General features: G+C 42.3%; 1 protein-coding gene across 2 annotated transcripts; it reads left to right on the top strand.

Moving 5' to 3' along the window:
* Nucleotides 1-1,416: 1,416 nt before the first annotated feature.
* On the top strand, nt 1,417-14,300 carry TCHP (trichoplein keratin filament binding). Of its 2 annotated transcripts, XM_074206127.1 has the most exons (13): nt 1,417-1,589; nt 4,623-4,813; nt 6,930-7,140; nt 7,780-7,836; nt 8,424-8,492; nt 9,191-9,364; nt 10,690-10,802; nt 10,888-10,954; nt 11,340-11,512; nt 12,717-12,798; nt 12,932-13,117; nt 13,233-13,376; nt 13,776-14,300. In XM_074206127.1, exons 2-13 carry the CDS (start codon nt 4,623-4,625, stop codon nt 13,806-13,808), a joined length of 1,500 nt encoding a protein of 499 aa, XP_074062228.1. In that variant the 5' UTR covers nt 1,417-1,589; the 3' UTR covers nt 13,809-14,300. The 2 variants fall into 2 exon arrangements, with proteins under 2 accessions (XP_074062228.1, XP_074062229.1); XM_074206128.1 differs by lacking the exon at nt 4,623-4,813.
* The last annotated feature ends 9,004 nt before the right edge of the window (nt 14,301-23,304 follow it).

A 23,304-nucleotide genomic window follows, 5' to 3' on the forward strand; every position in this document is an offset into this window, starting at 1 on the left:
TTGCCTTCCAAAAATAAGTTTTTATTTACAAATTCTATCCCTCTCTCCCTGAGATGATAAGCAATCCAATCTAGTTTTACATGCTCAATCACGTAAAGCATTTCAGTATCATTTTTGTACAAGAAAACTCAAAGAGAATGAAAGAAGATGAAAAAAATAGCATGCTTCAATCTGTATTCAGATAGTGTCAGTTTTTTTTCTTAGAGACAAGTAATATGCTTCATCCCTAGTCCTTTGGGATTATCTTGTATCTCTATTGCTGAGAATAAGTCATTCACAGTTCTTTGTTGTACAGTATTCTCTTGGTTCTGTTCAGTTCATCATGCATCAGTTTATGTATATCTTTTCCAGGTTTTTCTGAAATCATCCTGCTTTTCATTTCTTATAGCCATTGATATTCCATCACAATCACATACCACAGCTTGTTTGGATATTCCTCAATTCCCTTGATTTTTAATTCTTCACCACCACAAAAAGAGCTGCTATAAATGTGTTTTTGTACAAATAGGACCTTTTCCTTTTTTTTTTTTTAATCTCTGGAATTCAGACCTAGTCAAATTGCTGGATCAAAGGTTATACACAGATTTATGACCCTTTGGGCAGAATTCCAAATTGTGCTCCAGAATGGGTAGATCAGTTTACAACTCCACTCACAATGCATTAGCGTCCCAGTTTTCCCACATCCCCTCCAACTAAAAGCCTTTTTAGGGTGGGGAAGACAGGCATATTTAAAGACAAGAGAGAGAACCAGTTGATAGAAGATGAAGTGTCCAGATGTAATCTGCTAGAGAAGTTAGGAAAAAGGAGAATGTGTGACAGGACCTGAAGGGATTTTTGAAATGAAGTGATCAGAAGGAGTTGTTTGGTCAAGTTTTCTCAGTAGGAGTCAAGTCCTTAACTGAGCCCAAGAGGGGAGAGAGAATGTGAGGGGGAAGAAGATTCTGTTGGAGGTGAGGAAAGGAACCACTTTAGGAGGAATCAAAGGACAGCCTTGCTGCATTGAGGGCCCAGATGAGGTTGGATAAGTTGAATGTGTAATTGCCCAGTCAACAGTGGGTTTGGGAGATTTGAGTAAGAAAAGAACACTAGAGATGGAATGGGATTGTGATTATTCTTCTATAACTTGCTTTGCTGCTATAACTTACTCTAAGATACTGAATGACTCTTTGGCCCCCTTTTTGGTTTTAGTTTTCTCATTTGTAAAATGAAGGATCAAATTGGATAGAGAAAGTCCCTTCAGGCTCTAAAATACTGTGATTTTTAAAACGTGGAGATTTTATACACACAGATTTAAATATATATATATATATACATATTTTATATATACGTGGATTACATCCTATACTTTTGCTTCATTAAAAAGAAGTGATGTCTCTTAGACAAAATCTAAAAAGCTCTACAAATATTTGAGGCCATTTTAATGTCAACTCATTATCTTCCTTGTCGGTACAGACCACAGGGCAGCTGTAATCTAATACCAGCCGAGAAAAATTAACTCACATCTTGGACACTTCAGTGAAGGGGACAGATTCCGGGGACAGAGTACTGGAATTTCAGTGCCATTTCTCTTACTGCCTGAGTGACATTAGGTAAGACACTTTACCCTCTTGGCCTCAGTTTCCTCATCTGTAAAATGAGGGGCTTTTGTGGTGCTTTTCTCAGCAGAAGAGTCTCTGGTGTTGAAAGGCCCCAGGCTGCTGTTTGAAGATGGAGGGACCTGGGAAGAAATATGTTTCAAGGTCTGGTCTTGTGGTGTTTCTTGTGGGGCAGGGGAGAGCACTTTGAACGAATAAACACAGTATTCTGGCTGAGACAGACTTTAGACTTCCCCTGCTCTGATCTCCTCTAACAGATGAGGGAGAGAGACCCAGAGAGACCACATGGTGGTGAGCCATCTCTAGAGCCAGATCTCATCCTTTAGTCTCTTCTGGCCCATTTGGGAAGCTGAGGGGTCAGCCCTCCAGAGTCTTCCCCCTTCTCCTCAGGACACAGTATTTTGACCCATGCTCCCCTTACAGTGGGAGCACAGGAGAGGGATGGAAGCATTAATTAGGCACTTAGGCGAATGAGAAGAACACAGGAGAGCTGGAAAGTGGCAGCCGGAAGAAAAGACAGCAGAGTGTAGGGAAGCCTGCTGCACTTCCCTGCTGTTAGCAAAAAGAGCTAAGGTGAGGCAGAAAGTGGGGCTCAGTCATCCCGGCACAGAGCTTCAATCCAGTCTGGTTTCTTCTAGAAGGAAAGTCTTCCCTGGGAGTCTATTCTCCTAGGCTCTGCCCGCCGTATTGGCAACACTTACCTCACAGGGCTCATTAGGAGAATGAGAAGAGCTGATGCCTACATAAGGCTTCACAGACCTGAAGGCTTCTGGGACCTGAGCTGGTAACCTCTCCAAGACTCTTGATGATGTTTGTCCTTCATTCTCAAAGAAGACCATGACGTCAGGGAGGTTGATACCATGACAAGCACATGAATTAGATTGGGGGGGGGGGTGCTGTGCTAAGTCACCAGCCTCATTTTCTCCTCCATGGGCTTCTGGGTCCAGTGGCCAGATATGAATTAGGATGACTGGAGATGGCCTTGGATGTGAGTCAGTTGGGGTTAAGTGACTTGCCCAGGGTCATACAGCTAGTAAGTGGCAAATGTCTGAGGCTGAATTCAATTTGACATTCTCCCAACTCAAAGGCCAGTGTTCTATCCACTGTGCCATCTAACTACCCTCAGAAGCTAGGTGGTTCAATGTATAGTGTGTAAGAGCTGTACTCAGCAAGAACTGAGTTCAAATCTGGCCTCAGACTCAATACTCTTAGGTATGGAATAGTTGCACATCTACATTGGGAGAGGGAGTTTTCTGGGCTTTGGGAGGAGTGGACCTATATCAATGAAATCAACGCCCCCCCCCCAAAAAAAACCCTGTCCTCCCACAAAATCATGTCAGTCACTATTTAACTAAAACTATGCATCCAACTCTGACAGATGCAATCTCTTTGACTTTACCTCTGTGTCGCATCTTTAACTAGAGCTTCAACGTTTTGAAAATCATATCACAGCACATGTATAATAATGACTCACCTTTCTGTCTCTCGTGGGCTTTCTTCACCAGGGTCCTGTGGGGTGGTAAGATGGGCATTTAGGGTCTCCTTTTTGATAAAGAAAAATTTGAATCAAGAGGAAAAGTCATTTGCTATAGTCCCATAGGAAGCTGGGGAGGGAGTTCCAATTCACATAGGTGTCCAACTCCAAGGCCATTGTGTTCTTTCCACTCTCTCTTGCTGCTTTGCTATGTCCAAAGTCCTTTTCTGGATCCTGAGAGGAAGAATAAAGATCAAAAAGGTGGAATTCTCTCTGTCGAGGAACTGATGGCTCAGTAGGAGAGGCAGCATTCAGAGAATAGACAGAATGGACTAGGTATACCAAGTCAGGATCTAACTAGATGTTGGGAGAAAGAAGAAATTACTTAACAACTGAAGGAAGGGCAGGGGAGGAAGGCAAACCAGGAAAAGGGTTCAGTCAGGATGGAGACTGGCCTCAAAGTCTGGAAGCAGGGAGCCCCCAAAGCACTGAGCAAAGATACAACAGTCCTGGCCCAGTACCACTTGATTTAAAGAGGCAACCATATAGATTCTGAACCAGTTAACTGCTTCCTGATGCTCAGCCAGTGTTTGGACGTATCTCCTAGGGGCTGGACATCTGGTTCTCGGAGTGGTCTGTGCTTTTGCTCTTCCAGTGAAGGGGAGCTTGCAGGCCAGGCTGCAGGTCTTGGAGATGACATCTTTTACACGGTTTCTCATCTGCCTTCTTAGACCTGCTATGTATTTGCCCTAAGATGCTGGGTTTCCTTGGATGGTGGGCTAGTATTTAGGTTGTAGAATGAGTATGTTGATGTTCTTGGCTTTGCCATGAATTGGTCCTCACCAGAAATCACCTCAGTGGTATCATAGGAAAAGCATTCTTCCCTTCACTGGTACTGCAGCTTTATTCTCCTAGAAACTAGAAGTGGCAGACCAGTCTCAGTGTCCCTGACACACATCAGCTAGGAGCATGTTGTCTCTACCTCCTGGGATGGCCAGGACTCTGGTGGCTGAGGCATTTTTTCCTTTAACATTGAACCAAAACTTATTTACCTTTTTGAAACCTAATTCTGCTCTGGGGTCAAGCCAGACAAGTCCACGCCTCTTCCACTGAAGAGCCTCTCAGAGCATGGAAATGGCTTTCATGATCTCCCCACTCTGCCTTTCTTTTTCAAGCTGAGCATCTTCACCTGCTTAAACAGATGCTTATGTGTCATGGGCTCGTGGACTCTGACCATCTAGTCATCAGACCACAGCCTCCCATGGACACCCTTCCCGAAATGGGACACCTGGAATTGAGTGTGGTCTGACTGGCTCCCAGGACAGGGGGAATGTCACCTTCCTTGGGCCATGCCCAGGGTCTGAGGCTTGGGCTGCAGGGCAGTGACTTGTAGGGCTGCTGGGTCATGTTCATTTCCTCTCAAGTTTGCAGGCCACTAAACTGTCCAAATCTTTTGATCTTCTGTTTCCTTTATTTGTAAAAACTTATGTGGTGAGCATGGGGTCAGGCCTGCAGCAATTAACTCCCTCCTCTCAATTGTCCTTGTTGCCCAGATGGCATTACCTACCATTCCCTTCAGTTGGCCGGCCCGCAACAGGCTGTTAGAAAGGCAGATTGTACGTCAACGAGACCAAGAAGCTCGATTTCGACAACAGTGGGATATCACCAGTCGCTATTTCAGAGAATCTGATGTCTGGAGCTCCAAACAGGCCCAGTGGAGCTCAAGAACATGCTACCAGCACAGGTAATTGTGAGTAGTTTTGGCCTGGTAGAGATGCTGTGACCAGAAGATGCTTGTGGTAGGTAGATAAGGGTAAGTTGCCTTTTCTAGAGCAGTGGCCTTCAAAGTTTTGTGATTTTGCAGCCCACTAGGAATACCCCAGTAGAGGTCCATTTGATTATTTATATGAATGTTCCACATATATTATTATATATTAGAAATTGATAATTTTAAAGTGGACAGAAAGGAAGGTATTGAAATGTTGAAATAAAGATGGAAACAAACATTTTAATATTTTATTTCTTAAGGAAACAGAAAATCTTTTGTTCTCATTATTAATTGACCTCATTGTTGGTAATAATTATAGTGAGAATAGGTTAAGTACATTTGCTTAGTTTTTTGGTGTGTTTTTGTTGTTTTTTGGAAAGTCTTGTTTGTCTGATCTGAGCAGTGACTTGTCATGACTTTAGAAGACTGATGATGAAACAGTCTCCCACTTCTTGACAGAGATGATGATCAGAAGGTGCAGAAGGAGCTAGATGTCCTTAGCCATAGCTGATGACATTGATTTGTTTTGTTGGACTGCTGGGAGAGCTTCTCTGTAGAGGGAAATGGGTGAGAAAATGGAGAGGGTAGAGATCCAAAGAAGAGCATCTACAAATAAGATATCTACAAATGCACAGAAGAAAACAACAAAGCACAAGAGCCATTGAGTCACCAGTCTGCTTAATTTAATACAGATTTTTAAAGAAATTACACATTGCAGAAGTTCACAATTTCTCAATACAATCCTCTTGTACAGTATTTCAAAATATTTCTGTTGATATGTTCTCAGTAAAAAAGGATATTTAAAAAAAATATTGGTCTAATACATTGTGATTCAGCAACTCGAAAGTCTGGTTCTCTGTTCAGTTCATTCTGAACAACCATTTACTTGATTGTAGTGGTCATTCTTGCTAAAAGTGATACCTCCCAAACACACATCAATTCAAATGGAAGAAGAAGAAGTGAAGCGCAATAGAATGAAGCACAGTGGTCCTGGATTCAGAAGATCTACCATTCAAATCCTGCCTCCTGACACTCCTGGGTGACCTTGGGCAAGTCTCTTTGCCTCCCTCAACCTCAGTTTCTCTATATGTTAAGCGATCATTTGGAAAGGTTGACCTCTGAAGTCCTTTCCCACTTTTTCTAATCCCATCCATCAATTTTGTTGTAATTCAACTAGTAAATTTCCATCTTTCCTGATGCCCAATCAGTTGTTCTGATAAATTAATCAGGAGATCTCCCTTTTTGATACTTTTAACAAATGGGTTTGAGCCAACTGAAATCATCTGGATGACACTTAAACTGGTTAGAAAATTCTGTTTCCAAGTTAAAATGAGCAGATCAATTTTTATAGGTGACATTTTCAGCAGCAAAGGCCTAGTTTTCAAACATCTTGCAATCATGATGACTTTATTACTACCATTTATTACAAACTCTCAGGATTGCATCATTATTAATGACAGTGATTATAGATATTTCAAAAAATCTTCATAATTTCCAAATTTTCTGGCTGACCTTGTCAGATCTGATTAGGTCATTGTTTTTAACCTTAATCAATATGACTAATGAGCTCATATTAAAAATAGGAAGTGTTAGCTCTGCCATTTTCTGATTTTGAATCAACTCATCTTATAAATTAGTATTATCTTCAATCAGTTTTCTTTGCAGAAACCTTAAATTATATGTCCATTTTGTTTTAGTTTTATGAGTTAATGACTTAAAATTATAGAATATAATCTTTATATCCATTTGACTACAAACATGCTAACCACAATTTGTATGAAGATGTGGACAGTGATTGAGGGTACCACTGTCAATCCTTTTGCATTATGGAACTCCTTTCCCTCATGATTCCCCCTAAATTTATGCTATATTATTTCTGACATGGACTGAGGGGAAGACACCAGGAACAATCTATATTAAATTTTAATGATGCTAATTATTTTTTGATAAGAATAGAAGTTGTCTTTCCTTTCTACACCCTGCTGGGCTGTCTTGAGCATTCCCTAGGGACTACATCCCATTTTGGAGACCACTGTTCTAGAAAAATTTGCACAATTCTACTGCTAATCATGACGATCTTTTTCTTGAGTAGCATGCAAGCATATGAACAGCAAAAACTGAAGGAGGAAAAGAAAAAGAGTTTGGCAGAACGACGAAAACGTCTCCATAAACTCCTGTCAGAGGAAAGGAGTCAGCTCACCAAAGAATTGAAAGAGAAGAGGCTGAATGTGGAATTGAGAGAGAGGGACATGAGAGAAAGAAGTGAGAAACTGAAGTCAGCAAGAGAACAAGAAAGGAAAACGGTACCTTGGATGGGGTGGGTGGTGGGCCTAGCAGTGCCAACTCCAGGTGGATTCCAAGTCTTTGAAAGCCAACCAAAGTGTCTCTGGCAATAGTTGGTTTGTGCAATTTCAGGGGCGGCTAAGTGGTGCAGTGGATAGAGCACTGGCCTTGGAGTCAGGAGTACCTTAGTTCAAATCCAGTCTAAGACACTTAATAATTACCTAGCTGTGTGGCCTTGGGCAAGCCACTTAACCCCATTGCCTTGCAAAATCTTAAAAAAAAAAAAAGGATAATCCTTCACTCCCATTTCCAGTGTTTGCAGTGTGATGGTCTTCAGTGGTGATTTGCTAACCCCAGGCATTTTTGCTTCCTGCTCTTCTAAATGGAACAGAGCATCTATGTTACGTCAAGCTTGAAGCCCACCTTTTCTCATGACTGTATGACTGGGCCCCTTCTTTAATGCTAATGGAATCTTATGCACAACTAGGTCGCTCTCAGTGTTTCCAAAGTAGAATGAGAGAAATAGGATAGATGGTGAAAGGATTGTGGGAATGTAATGGTGGTAAAAATGAGATCTGGAAAATTGATTTGAGGTTTATTGTTCATTTCCTGAAATTTGTGGATTTGCCACATCTCCTTTTTTGGTATGTTTTTCACAGGTTGCTGAACAACTTCTCTATGAACACTGGAAGAAGACTGAACCCAGATTTCGACAGGTAAAAGCCGAGGAGATCATCCTGTTCTCCTTCCTGTCCAGACAAATTTGCCAGATTTATCCTAATTTGGATCTCTTGCTAATTTGAGTCGAGCAGCATAATTTCTGACATTGAATGAATGATATGCCTCAAAAAAAGATGCTGAAGTGAATATTGTGTTAATTAGCTAAATGAATTAAGCTTCAAGTACATCTGAATAGTAGCTTTTGTGTACATTTGCAGTTATAGAATGATAAACTTGGAGTTACCTTTGGGTTGGCCTTTTTAATTGATCTCTTTATTGTTTTAGAGCTTCTGTGATGGAGGGGCCCTCAGGGGTACCCAGTACAAACCTAGACTCACTTTATGAACCCCATCTTCAAAATCCTTGAGAAGTTGCCTCCCACTTCTGCTCATGGCATTTCCCAAGGCAGCCTAGACCTTCCATTTGGTCCCTTTGTCACCTTCCTTTCTGATTTATGGAGCACTGGCATTCAGACCCTATTTCTTGGCACTGGAAGAACTCAGAGGTGGTTCTTATCCCTCTGGAAATCCTTTGTGATGGAAGGCTTGCCCTCTGACATCTCCTGGGTTCTTCTCCTCTCCAGATTGAATCAGCTCTTCACAGGAAACATGTGGTCGACTCCTGGGAATCTCAGCTATCAGAAAGAAAACAGGTACAGGAGGTTGGGTTTTCCTCTTGCCTGGATCTGCTTCTTAAAGTGCCTCCCAGGCTTTATAGGTTCATGCATATTCTAGGGAGGGAGCAGGTACCAATCAGCTTGCTAAACAAATTGTCATTTTGAGGAGGAAGTGACAGAGTGAGGAGAGATCTAGGTTCAAACCCTGCTTCCTTCTTTTCCTGGCTTTGGGACTGAGACTTGTGGAGCCTCAGTTTACTCCCCTGTAAGAGATGATACTAAGTAGAGCCCCTAACCTACCACGTGGCCAGGAATATCACTTGAGCTATGTGCATTTGGAAAGCCTCCCTGCAAACCTTGAGGTGCCTGAGTCTGCATCATCTTGTGTGCTGGGCTAGGGCTTGGGTTGTGGAAGATCATGCCAGGGCAGACATTGGCTTCCTGGCCACAGGGGCATTTGGGAGGAACCAGACTCCTTGGGGCCCAAAGATGGACCTTTGCAGGATCAGAGTGAGAAGAGACCTTCCAGAGCTTCTGTCTCATCCCCTTCCTGTACAGTCAGAAGAATATACATTCCTATGACCTTTTAAGTTAACAACTATGAGGGAAGGGAGCAAAAAGACTGAAAAAGTCAGAGACTTGACAGGGCAGAGACAAGCTGCTCTTCCCCCCCCCCCCCCCCCCCCCCCCCCCCCCCCCCCCCGTGGTGTTGTTTGTTTGTTTGACTTATCTAGCAAGAAACAGCTGAGGAAGAAGAGAAAAAACAGTTTGAAAACAAGTATGAGATGGCAAGAAGGGAAGCCCTTGAACGGATGAAATGTGAAGAGGAGAAAAGGCACCTGGAGGACAAACAGCAAGCAGAGGCTTTGCTGCGGCAGATGGAGGAGCTCAAGTTAAAGGAGATGGAGGTAAAGGGGCACCCGCAGCTGTGTGCAAGGGGCGGCCAGCAATCTGAGGGGCTCTGACCTGCAGGGTCGGTCACCTGTGTGCATGGATGTACCTTTAGACATGGAATACCCAGGTGTATATCATTCATCTCTTTAATTTTCTGCACTGGACAAGGGGGAAGGGGGGAGGCAGATGACAAATCCACCAAGTCTTTGACAAGAGCTGAGGTCAAAGGCTTTCCATGTGTGTGATTCTGAGCTCAGCTACCTGGTCCTTAGACCACAGGCACAGGTTGGCTGAGAGATCCTTTGGCCAGAGTATGTTCAGGTTAATCAAAAATGCCTGAACTCCCATCTACTGAGGAGTACTCAGGAGACTTTAGGTCATCTCTGAGCCAAGAGGAGGAAGCCTAGAAGGTTGGAGGTTTTTTGTAGAGATCACACATATGCGTGTGTGTGTGTGTGTGTGTGTGTGAATGGGTGAGGTGTGTGAGTGTACATGCATCCACAGCCATGCATTTTCCGGCCATCTGACCAGCACTGGAGGGTTTTAACCCCCTTAGTATTAGAATGCTAGCAAAATCATGATTCCTTTATGTCTCGGTAGAGTTTTTAACCACATAAGCATGTATTTGTATCACTCACACACAAACACACACACAGAATTGCACACATCCTACTATCTCATTCTAATGCTATATTTCTCTTCCTTTGTTTTACACACACACTCACACACACACACACATACTTTGTGTTGTTAGATTCTAGAACATAAATGAAATATAGTTAATACAGAAATATAAAATTCTTTAGGTTTCCTTAGGAACCTGCTGTTAGGTTTTTTCCACCCTTGAATACGATTGCTATGTAGACCTGCCTTATCCAGTTTCTCTTAATTGATCATGGGATCCCTGATGGGTTCATGTTCAGAATCTTTCCTTGGGGAGAAGCTAGGTGGTGCAGTAGATAGAGCACCGGCCCTGAAGTCAGGAGGACTTGGCCTCAGACACTTAAAAAAAATTACCTAGATGTGTGACCATAGACAAATCACTTAACCCCACTGCCCTGCAAAAAACCCAAACAAACCAGAATCTTTCCTTGGGAGATCTGGTACTAATCTGAATCACAGTTCTAAATATCTCAAATTGTTGTGCTGGTGAGAACCCTGACTAGGAGATCTCAGAGATGGCCTTGCTGATCTGGTCCTCAGGCTGATTGCCTCTGCCCCTTACAGTATGATCACAGTGGCCCAGACCAGGCACTGCTGCCTTTGCCATTTGCACAACTGACCTATTCAAAGAGGGGAAATGGAGCTTTACTTTATTTTATTTTTATTATGGCAACAGGCAACAAAACTGAAGAAAGAACAAGAGAATTTGTTGAGGCAACAGTGGGAACTTGGTTTACTGGAGGAAGAAAGGAAGAACATGGAGGAGTACAGGAAGAAAGCGGAACTGGGGTGCGTCTGGGGACTGGGATGAACTGAGATCCTCAAAACTGAATCTAAAAGGCTTGATGCAATTTCTGTTTCCTTTCATGTTCAGACGCTTTTTGAGACACCAGTACAATGCTCAGCTGCATCGGCGTACCCAGCAAATCCAGGAGGAGCTGGTAAGGGAAGCCCCCCACCTCTGGCTAGTGATTCCTTTGCCCCCTGGCATCTCCATCCCCTGACATCCCTTTCCCTTGATCCAGGCACTCCAGGATTGTCAAGTGACTCCCCACATTCCCTGATATTCACTGAAAGGAAGGGAGCAGGGCCTTGGAAGTTGGGGGGAATTGATGAAGAGCTTTACTGTGCTCCAAAGTGCTATTCATTCTTGGCACATTCTTGGTAGCTTAGTCACATATTAAAGTCCCTGGTGTATGAGGCACTGTGGTAATCCCTTCCTGGGTGACAGACAGTGCCATGGTGTGAATGTTGTCTTCGTGGAGTCTGCGGCCAAGCACAGTGCCGGCAGGGTCAGGGTCTGAAGCCCGTCTTGACTTTGTTCAGGAGGCAGATAAGCGGATCCTCTTGGCCCTTCTGGAGAAGGAAGACAAAGACCAACGCTGGGACCTGGCCAGGCGGGAGCAAGCTGCCGCTGATGCTGCATGGATGAAACAAGTCATTGAAGACCAGCTAGAGGTGGAGAGAGCACGGGAAGCTGAGCTCCAGGTTTTGTACAGGTGAGGGGCTTCTGGGGTTGTTGTATTTCCTGCAGAATGTGAGCTCATAATCAGGTTCTTTATAGTTCATGAGGTAGGATGTGAATATGGCAAAGTCACATAACGGATTTAGTGGTCAGGAAGACACCTCCATCTCTCCTCTGACCCTGCCCCCAGTGGCTGCCAGGGGCTCTGCTGCCTCAAGGCTCTCCTCTCTCTGCTCTATGCTCCACTCAACCACTAAAGTGATTTTCTTAAAGCACAGATCCATCATTGTTCAATTCTGGGGCAAATCCACAGTGTTCTGTTTGGCATCCAGAGCCCTTCAAGACCCACCCTCTCCCACCTTTCCTCGACTTTTCCTTCCTCCCTCCCCAAGCCCCCCTCAGTCCAGGGGCTCTGGTCTCCTGACTTCTCTTTCCACAAGACCCTTCATCTCTCAGCTCAGAACATCTGGAACATTCTCCCTGCCTCCTGGTGTCCCAGGTTTCCTTCCAGTCTTACCTCTAGTCCCACCTTCTACAAGAAGCCTTTCCTGACCACTCACCCTTCCCCCCATACCCAGGTCTTCCCTCTGCTTAGTATCTCCAGCTGACCCCATATTTGTTTTCGGAGGGCAGGGCTCTCAGTTGGCTTTTCTTCATAGCCCTAGAATTTGTAACAGTTAAACAGTTGGCACTTACTAAGTGCTTGCTTAGTTTTAGATTTTTTTTTAAAGGGGAAGGAAACAATGTGCTACAAAGAGCAGTGGACTGAGATTTGGAAGACCCAACTCTGCCATTTTCAAGCCATATGACTTTAAACAAATCACCCAACCTCCTGAGCCTGTTTCCTCATCTGTAAAATTGGAATAATAATAGTTTGTACTGCCTGCTTTACAGGGTTGTTAGGAGGAAAGCACTTTGTACACTGGAAAATCTTATGGAAAAGTGAACTCTCATAAAGGCAATCCTGTGTTACAATTTGCTGATCATGGATGCTTCTTGTGATCACATATATGGAACATGCATTGAAAGCTCAAATCAGAGGCTCCCACTTTTAAGAAACCATGTGATTTCACAGTTTTTATCCTTTGGACATTTGATTAGAACCTTGGAAAACTGAAGTCCACTTTGTGGGTCCAGAAGTAAAAGAGATCCCAAGAACCATGCTTTTTGAACTCATTTGTTGATTGATTAGAATTGGTGATACCAATATTCATCTTCTTCATTTTCTCTTTCTCCAGAGAAGAGGCCAAGCAGATGTGGGAGAAGAGAGAGGCTGAGTGGGAGAGAGAGAGGCAGGCTCGAGACCGACTAATGAGAGAGGTAGGGAGGGCGTCCAAAGGATCTACCCTTTAGCTGTCGGAGACCTTCTGGCTGTTGGGTCTTCTCTAATGAGTTGTTCATTGGACTGACGACTGCAGCTCCTTCCTTCCTTGTTCCTTCTGTCCAAGAACAGGTCCTTACAGAGAGACAGCATCAACTCCAAGAAAAGATTGAACTAAATAGGCGTGAGCAAGAGGAAGCCTTGAAGTACAGGGAGCAGCTGATTCGAGGCCTGGAGGAGGCGAGGGAAGAGACTCGGAGGGAAAGAGCAGAGGAGGCGGAGTTGAAAACGGCTCGGAAACAAGAGCTGGAGGCGCAGGTGAGGATGGAGGCTCCAGCCTGGCGCTGAGCCTGCCCAGCAGAGCTGCCCTGTGCCGGGCCGGGTGCAGACGTAGGGGTCCTGAGGCTCTGACCATTATCCGTTCACTGCTCAGGTTGCAGAGCGCCAATTCCAAGACCAAGAGGAGCAGGAGCAACAGAGGAAGGAGGAGGAGGAGGCTCGGCTCGCAGATCAACTATCAGAGGAGCTTGTTGAGCAGGAGGCGCGCCTGATGAGCAAGCGCGGCTTCCAGTCCAAGGTACAGCCTGCTGGGGGGGCCGGGCCCACCCTTGAGTTCAGTTCAGCAAACATTTTGAGTGCTTGGATATCAGATGTAAAAAAATGGAAGACAATGGTGCAAAGGGCTGTGTCCTTTGCACAGTGTTCCTTCCTCCTTAAAGCTTCATTTGCCCCTTTGCAACTTCTATCCCTTGATCCCAGGCAAACCTAGGCTAATCTTTCTTCCAGGTGAAAGCTCTTCATATATTCAAAATCAGTTATCCTAACAGCCCCTGCCCCAGTCCCCTCCTCTAGTCTGACCTTTGCAGGTCCTCCATATAAGCCCCTTCCCCTTCCTGGTTGCCTTGAATTTAAGGAGAGTTGTTCTTCCATGCCCATGTTGAGAATGGCTCAGTGGTGTTTCTGCTCTCTTTTCTAGCCATATGGACGTCCCAAAATTGCCTGGAATTGAACCTTGATGCCAGAAAGCACTAGGACCGAGGACGCTGAGGTGTAGGTTGTATTGCTAAGGAATCTGATCAGGTATTCCGGGGATTAAAAATAAACATTATATTATGCTCACCATTCAGAAAGAGTCACTGTAGTATTACTTAGAGTGAATTGAATGGGTAGAGGGCCAGACTCTAAGGGCTGGGAACATGTATGAGCAGACTGTAGGCCTTTTCAGGGTAAAAGGGTAATGAAATATAGGTGAACATTTAGAATAATTTCAAATAGCTTTCTATGGAGACTAATTTAATTTATAAATAGCAGAAAATTCTTAAGTGTTGGGAAAAATTCAGGAAGAATTTCCATGTAAACTGTAAGACATAACATACAAGACATGATGTGTCTTTCCTATTGGCTCATGCTCAATTTCAGCTCCCCACGATTACTGGTAAATGTGAATTTTAGTGAGTGTTAGTTTATTGTTTAAATATAGTTAATGCCATTTATTTATTGAAGCTATTTTTCAATAAATTTTTAAAAAATATGTCGAGTATTTCATGTGTTCTATTGCTAGTAATAAGCTAAGGATCTTTGGACACGTGCTCAACTTAAGATCCACTGTAAGTCACTAAAGGGTTGACTATATCTACCATTCAAGTGGGCAGAACTTCTTCTGGGAAAAATGAATTCAATTGTATCAAAGAATATGGAGATATTTTACCTAGAGAATCTGTGGAATAAGACTAAACTATCCAAACACACACCAAGAACATAAGAAAAAATAAACTCTCATTCCACATGCTTACCTTCTCTTTAAGATACCTTAATTCAGTATGTAAGGGTGAAAATAAGATTGTGGTCCAATGACATTTCACCTAGGTGGTGAGTGTACTGAAGGAAATGGTGTGTCTGAGAATGGGACTTGTATTTCTGGATTGCCAGTTAAATTATAGGAATGATATGTACCTGACTAGAAATGGAGCACACCCAGAAAAGGTCAATAAAGAATGCTTTGACAAAGGATGGTAAAAGTCCAATCAAAGAAACTTTAAACTAAAAAAGGAGAAATTAAAAAATGGCCTCCTTACATGATGTATTATCACACTAGGCACCCTGAGCAATAGCATAGTAGACACAAAGAGACAAAGAAAGAAGCTGACAGTCAAACCCATGTCTTCAGCTATCTGGAAAAATACTAACATTTAACAAGCAAGGTGATTGAATTATAGACTTCATCAATGAGCTTTGGGTGAGTGAGGCTTCTGACCAAAATAGGGCTCCAGAACAGAAAAGCACATCCCAAAGGAAGAGGCTGGAGAGTAGTGGAGGGGAAAGTGGAATAGTATTATATATTAGGGAATGACTTCATGAAGAATTTGGTATTGAAGGGGTTTGGTGCACTAGGGAGGGAGAGAAAAGGCCTCGTCAATGAGAAAAGAAAATTTTAGAAAAGAAGTCTAGGAAACAGATGAGGGAAGTACTGTGAGGAGCATTTGGATAAAATCAATCAGTAAGCACATCTTAGGCACCCACACTCTGGCCTCATAATAGGCAATAAGGACATGAGTGCAAAGAATGAAGTCATCCTTTTTCCCAAGGAACTTACTTTCTAATAAAGAGACAAGTACGTAGAAAAATATTTACAGGATAAATATACGGGTAATAAGTAATCAGTGAATTAAAGGATTTACATGAAAGGTCGTTTGGAAAATGGGACGTTAGCAGGTAGGATCAAGAAAAGTTTCAAAAAAAACTTGTGGAAGGTATGTTTGATTTGTCAATGTTTTATTTTTTCAATTACATGCAAAGATAGTTTTCAACATTCATCTTTTTATAAGTTTTGAGTTCCTCATTTTTCTACCTCCCTCCTTTCCCCATGACAGTGAGTAAATCTGATAGAGATTATACATGCACAGTCATTTAACATATTTCCATATTAGTCATGTTGTGAATGAAGAATCAGAACTAAAGGGAAAGAGAAACCATGAGAAAAAAAGTAAGTTTTAAAAGTAAGTTTTCAAAAGTGGAAATAGTCTGTTTTTTTCTCTGGATGTGGTTGGCATTTTCCTATCACTAGTGTTCTAGAATTGCCCTTGATTATTGAACATCACACAGTGTTGCTATTAAGGTGTACAATGTTGTCTGGGTCTTGCTCACTTCACTCAGCATCAATTTGCCTGAGTTGCCTAAAGAAAATGAGGGAGTCTGGGGGGAAGATCATGAGCTCCAGGGTGCATTGCTAGTGTGGGTCATAGCCAGTTCAAAACATGAGATGGGAGTTGGAGGGCCCTGTGGGAGGTAGAGAGGTGGCCAGTTTGACTTGGAGACAGTATCCAATGGGGCAGGGCCAGGTGTGGAGGACTTTAAAAGCTAAACTGAGGAATTTTTATTCAATCTTCAAGCAAAAGGAGCCATTGGAGTTGATTGAAAGTAAACAGTAGGGGCGCTAGGTGGCGTAGTGGATAAAGCACCGGCCCTGGAGTCAGGAGTACCTGGATTCAAATCCAGTCTCAGACACTTAATAATGACCTAGCTGTGTGGCCTTGGGCAAGCCACTTAACTCCATTTGCCTTGCAAAAACCTAAAAAAAAAAACAAAAACCAGTAGGAGCCAAGATAGTGGAATAGTAAAAAACAATAAAGGGAGCTCCCCTCCACAATACTGTAAGTAGACCTAGGAAATGTGCCAGATCAGATCCTGATGAGAAAATCTAGAAAACATGACAGAGTCAGTTGTCCAGCCTAGTCTGACATTGGAAGACAGACAAGGAGGTCCAGGTCTGCAGAAGCTGGGAGTGGGTCAATCCAGGACTGTGCAATTTGCACAAGTAAGCAGAGGTCCCAGACCCACTCTGGGGACTGTGTCAGGGATAAGTGAAAATTGGCTACGTTGTCACCCATTACCCAGTTCCAAATCAAAGATCCAGAAAAGACTAGGGAGGTCATGGTGAGTGTGCCAAGAAAGGAAGAAGTTTAGAAGCAAGTAGCACCCAGCAGACTCAGACCCCAGTCACAGAGCAGGGTCTCACAGTCTAACATGTAGCCCAGCTGATGGAAATCACCAGGGCAGAATTCTCAGACCAAAGTCACAGTTCTGCTCAACCAACAGTCTTCTAGCTGCCTGATTGATAAGGACTGATAATAGCATCATCAAAGATATAAACCCAGAAGGAGAAAATGACTACACAGGATCTATGAGTAAAGTCTCAGAGAAAAAGTTTGGACACAAACTCAATCAAATGCCTACAAAGTGATGAAGCTTTATTTTTAAGTTATTTTTTTCAAGTTTATATAGTGTTTTTATGAATGGAATGAGATTACTTGAGAAAAAAATTGGGAAAGAAACAAGACTTGTGGAAGAAAGAAGTAGAAATGGAATTTAACAACTTGGCACAAAACCTTACCCAAACAACAAACTCCCTGAAAATTAGAATGAACCAAATAGAAGCCAGTGATTACACGTGGCTACAAGAAGTATTCAAAGTCAAAAGCCTGAATAAATTAGAAGGAAATTTAAGATATAACCTGGAAAACAGAGGGAGAAAAATTTAAGAACCACTGGATTATCTGAATACTATGACCAAAAATAGAGCCTAGACATCCTATTTCAAGATGTCTTAAAAGAAAACTGCCAAGATTTCTCAGAACTAGAGGACACAGAGGAAGTAGAAAGAATCCTTGGGTCACCTTCTGAAAGGAATCCCAAAATGAAAACTCCCAGGAACATCAAGCCAAAATAGAGTTTAAGGTCTCTATAAGATAGAATTTGAATATCCACGAGCCATAATAAGGATTACATGACTTAGAAACCAGGACTATAAAGGATCAGAGAACTTGGAATACAGTACTTTAAAATGCAAAGGATATAGGCTTGTAGCCAAGAATAACGTAATCAGCAAGACTAAGTGTAATTTTATAGGGAGAAAGAGAAAGGGTGTTTAATGAAATAATTTCCAAGAATTCCTGATGAAAAAACCAAAGAATCTTTGCCCATGAAATGGGGAATCAACAAATAAGTAAAGGTATATAAATGTGATGAAATACTATTTTAAGATGGTTTTTTAATATTTTATTTCTCCAATTACATGTTACAAAAATTTTTCAATATGCATATACATATTTTTAAGTTAGACAGTTTTCTTTCACCCACTCCCCCCTCCCCTCACAGCAAACAGTCTGGTGAATACTGTACATACACATTTATGCTTAATATGTTTGCAGATTACTCATTTTCGGTATGAGGAATTAGGATTAAGGGAAAAGAAGGCCATGAGCTAGAAAGGAAAAACATAAGAGAAATTTTTAAAAAGTGAATGTAAGGAGGGTCAGCTAGGTGGTGTAGTGGATAAAGCACCGGCCTTGGAGTCAGGAATACCTGGGTTCAAATCCAGTCTCAGATACTTAATAATTCCCTAGCTGTGTGGTCTTGGGTAAGCCACTTATCCACGTTTGCCTTGCAAAAACCATAAAAAAAAAGTGAATGTAAGGGCAGATAGGTGGCACAGTGGATATAGAGCACCGGCCCTGGAGTCAGGAGGACCTGAGTTCAAATCTGGCCTCTGACATTTAGCTGTGTAGCCTTGGGCAAGTCATTTAACCCCATTGCCTTGCAAAAAAAAACCTAAAAAAAAAAGTGAATGTAGTATTCATTCAGATTCTGTAGGGTTTTTGCTTTTGTTTTTCTTCCTCTGGATATGGATAGCATTGTCCATAGCAGGTCTTCTAGGCTTGTCCTAGCTTTCTGCACTGCTGAGAGGAGCTGCATCCATCAAGGTTGATAAATTCACAGTGCTGTTAATGTGTACAATGTTCTCCTGGTTCTGTTCCCTTCCCTCAGCATCAGATTCTGTAACTCATTCCATGCTTCTCTAGAGTCTGACCATTCATGGTTTCTTATAGAACAATAGTACTCAATAACATTCATATACCATAACATGTTCAGTCATTTGATGGAATATTATTTTGCCAAACTATCATCAGCATAATGACCAAGACACTATTTCAAAGATCTAATGAGAAAATATATTACCCACCTTCTGATAGAAGTGTCAACTAAAATACATTGGATGATGCTGGAGCCATACATGTTTTGACAAGCTAAAATACTGGAACCAGATCTGATTAGATAAAATTCAGCATAATAAATCTGAAGTTGTACACTTGGGTTCCAAAACTCCTTAAATCTGAGACAGGGAAGTTGTAACTAGACAGTTCCTTTTTTTACAAATCTTCTAGGAGTTTCAGTGGACCTCAAGCTCAGGACTAAGTCAGGCTACAGATGGCAGCCAAAAGGCAATGATAAACTGGAGAATATCCAGAGGAAGACAACCACGATGATGGATGATGAGATCATGTTGCATGAGGCTCAGTTAAATCAACTATTATTAAGCCAAACATGCTAGGTGCAAGTGATAGGAGGCAAATTAGAAATGGTGACTGCCCTCAAAAAACTTAACATTCTCTTGGAGAAGACTGCATATACATATATACAGGATATATACAAAAAAAAGTAATTTTGAGAGAGAAGGTACTAAAAACTGTGGGGATGAGGAAAAAAAGTTTAAAGTTAAAAGTTAAACATTTTCTTCCTGCAAAATACATGTGAAATGTTTTCACATTCATTTTCTAAAATTTTTAGTTCCACATCTCACCACCACCACCACCACCATCACCATTGGGAAGGTGATGGTTGTCCTTTGCTCTTGAAGAAGATGAAAATCATACCATTATGTTGGAATCAAGGTGCAATATATCCGACTAATCAGACCAATACAAGCTCCTTAGCTAGCCGAGTGATCCTCAGAATCTTTCTAATACCCCTCAGGTGGAAGCGATTCAGTTTCCTGACATGGTGGACTATCTGGGTTACAGGGGCATACACAACAATGAAGTTAGCGCAACAGCTCTGTAGACCTTCAGTTTGGAAGTCAATCTAACTCATCTTTTCTCCCCAACTTTTCTTCAGAGCCTCTCAAACACTAAGCTATCTCTGGCAATACATGTTTCAACCTCATTATCTATGTAGACATCCCTAGAAAGTCTTGCCAAGGTAAGTGAATTTACCCACAGCATTTGAAATTTCTCCATTTGTTGTAATTAATAGTTTTACATATGGATGGTGTGGTGCTGGCTGGTGGAGCCACCTGTTAATTGTTAGGCCAAAGTGAGCACAAGTGACAGAGAATCAATCCAGACTCTGTTGCATCTCAGCTTCAAAAGTTGCATTGAGTGTACAATCATCTGCAAACAAAAAGCCATGCACTAATGCTCCTTCCACTTTAGTCTTGGCCTGTAGCCTTTTCAAGTGAAATAATTTACAGTCAGTGTGGTAATAACTTTGATTCTGTGTTCATCCTCAGTGAAGGCATTTGATAACATGTTTTGAAAACATCATGCTAAAAGGATACACCCTTGTTACACTCCATTGGTGACAGGAAAATGCTAGAGCACCATCCATTAATCCAGAATCTGGACAAGCATGCCATCAAACTTCTCTGTGCAACCAAATTTGCACAAAATTTTTCACAAACCCTCATTACTGGCAGTATCAAAGTGAATGAATGCTGTGTACAAACCTCTGTTTTGCTCCTGGCCTTTCTCTCTCTTCCTCTCCCCCCTCACTGAAAAGACAAGCTATTTGATCTAGATTATATACATTTATGCAAAATATTTCCATATTAGTCATGTTGTAAAAGGAAATAAACTCCCAAAAAAAGCCCAAGAAAAAGTTTTTAAAAAGTTGCTTCAGTCTACATTTTTTTTTCTGGAGGTGGATAGCATTTTTTGTCATCATGGAAAACAACCCATGCATAGGAAGATGACCAGAGAGGAATGACAAGAAGGTCAGTTTGGGCTGTGGAATTCCGGAAAAGGAATTGCCTAGAGTAAGTCTGAAAGTAAGTCTTTCACCACATGGTGAAAGGTGTCAAATAGCAGAATTTTAATTTTATCCCAAGGTTAAGAGGGAAGCCCTAAAGTTTCTTGAGCAACTAATTAACCTGGTCAGACCTATGCTGTAGGAAAATCACTTTAGCAATTGCATAGAGAGGGGAAAGATGAGGGAAGAAGATTAATGAGAAGGCAAGAGGTTGAACCTGAGTGGTGATCATAGCACTCACTGAACCTTGTAAATATTTTGGATTTGAGATAACTCAGTTTGAAATGTTTACTAGGCTGAGTCATCTGCATTTTTGTCATTCAGTCCTTTCTTGTCCAACTCTTGGTGATCTCATTTGGGGTTTTCGTAGCAGAGATACCAGAGGGGTTTGCCATTTTCCTCTCTAAGATGAGAAAACAGACAAATCAGGTGAAGTGACCTGCCCAGGGTTATATAGCTAGTAAATGTCTGAGGGTGGGTTTGAACTTAGGAAGATGAGTCTTCCTGACTCCAGGCCCAGTGTTCTTGTACTATGGAGCCTCCTAGCTGCAAGAATCATGGGACTGATGAAATTACTAAAAGGGAATAAAGAACATAGGATAGAAGAAAGAAGAGGGCAGAACCTTAGGGAGTTCCCACAGTTGGGGCAGGGGTAGGTGGGGAGTTAAGAAAGAGATGATAAATTAGAAAAGCAACAGTTAAACAGAGAGGAGGAAGACCAAAAGAGAACTATGTCAGAGAAATTCGAGAGAGAGAATTGAGGTGGTCACTACTATCAAACAGTAAAGAGGATTGAGAAAAGCAAGTTGTCTTTGGAGAGTAGGAGCTCATCAGTAACTTTTGGATTTGTTTTTCTTAGGTTTTGGCAAGGCAATGGGGTTAAGTGGCTTGCCCAAGGCCACACAGCTAGGTGATTATTAAGTGTCTGAGACTGGATTTGAACTCAGGTCCTCCTGACTCCAGGGCCAGTGCTTTATCCACTGCACCACGTAGCAGCCCCTATCAGTAACTTTTGAAGGAGCAGTTTCTATTGTATCATAAGCCTGGAAGCCAAATTGAAAAGAACTGAAAAAAGTGGGTGAGAGGAGAGGAAATGTAGGCAATTGGACAATGGTCTGATATGGGCCTCTCCCCTTTGACCTAATAGCTCTGGCCTTGAGATCCAGACATTTTAATGCAAAACAAATATTTCATCTCTAAAACAGGGAATGTTTGCTCATTCTTCCTTTCATCTATAAACATGATCAATAAATAAAATATGAGAAGCAGCACAGGATTACATGAATCAACATTTTATTTATAACATGTTACACGAGCTTACAAAAAAGAGGCTCAAATTTCCCCTGACTAGAGGGAAGCAGGAAGTCCAAAGCAAGTAAACAGCTCAAACTGTCTGGAGAAAGGAGGAAGAGATGGGGTGGTTGTGTCATCTTCTTTTCTCCATCAGTGAACAATGTCCAGTTCTAGGTCATCCTCACTACCCTGGCTCAGGACTCACTGCCCCATGCCCTCGCTATAAACATTCCACCTTCCCACATCCAATAACTCACATCCCATGTGTCAACTCTGCTGCCGAAGTGATTTTTCTAATATATAGATCTGATAGTATCATCTACCCTTCTCCCCACAATGAGCTCCACTGGCTCCTGAATATCTCTAAGATCAAATAGAAATATTCTTGTTTGACATTTAAACCTTTGCCTACCTTTCCAGTCTTCTTACACTTGACCCAGTCCTCTACTAATCAGCCCCTGTGCATAATGTTCTGGCCCCTCATCTCCACCTTGCAGCTTCCCTAACTTCACCTACTTTCCCATTCCCCCCACCCCAGCTGCTTCCTTCTCAGAGTTCTTTCCATCTTCTCAATTTCTACCTGATTATTTGCATATTGCCTCCTCCCTATTAGATTCATCCATGATCAGGGACCGTGTTTTTGCCTTTTGTATGACACTAGCTGTGTGCCTCTAGGCAAATCATTTAACCACCTTCAGCCTTAGTTTCCACATCTGTAAAATGGAGATTATTAAATAATAGCAGCACCTCAGATAAAGTGAGATAACACGTACTTTGCGAGCTTTGTAAATGCTAGGTATGATCATTATTACTGTTATCATTATTGGCACAGTAATAAATTCTTACTTACCAACTGAAGGCTTCCTGCTTCTCTTGCTTTCCTTCTCTTGTCCTTCTAGCCACATGCTCTTGACCATAGGTAGAGGGAGTTCAGATATCCCGCCCCCCCGTTTGGATCCCCCAGTCCTTTTCAGGAAAGGCTAAATAAGCCAGGGCTACATTTGGTAATAAATTCATTATCGAAGCTTCTCCCTGTGGGCCAATTTCCCACACCAGCCCCTTTGCCTGAGTTCCTGTACTATGCTTAGTTTCTCTTTCTGATGTCCTTGTTACATATCTCCCTTTCCCAGAGGATTTCTCTTTGCTAGACCAGATCTTCTGCTACCTGCTTCTGTTCTTCAGGACTGTCCTCCCATCATTCAGCAGACTGCTCACTATCTTGCCCACTCAGCTGCCATAATGGGTCAAGCCAAGTCATGGGTATTTAGCACCAGCTCACTTTATCCAATCATCCATAGCAATTTATTTAAACGGGCACAACAGCCACACAGATAGAAGGAGAAGCCTCC

Source organism: Macrotis lagotis, chromosome X (assembly GCF_037893015.1).
Source record: "Macrotis lagotis isolate mMagLag1 chromosome X, bilby.v1.9.chrom.fasta, whole genome shotgun sequence".
Classification (NCBI taxonomy): Eukaryota; Metazoa; Chordata; class Mammalia; order Peramelemorphia; family Peramelidae; genus Macrotis; species Macrotis lagotis.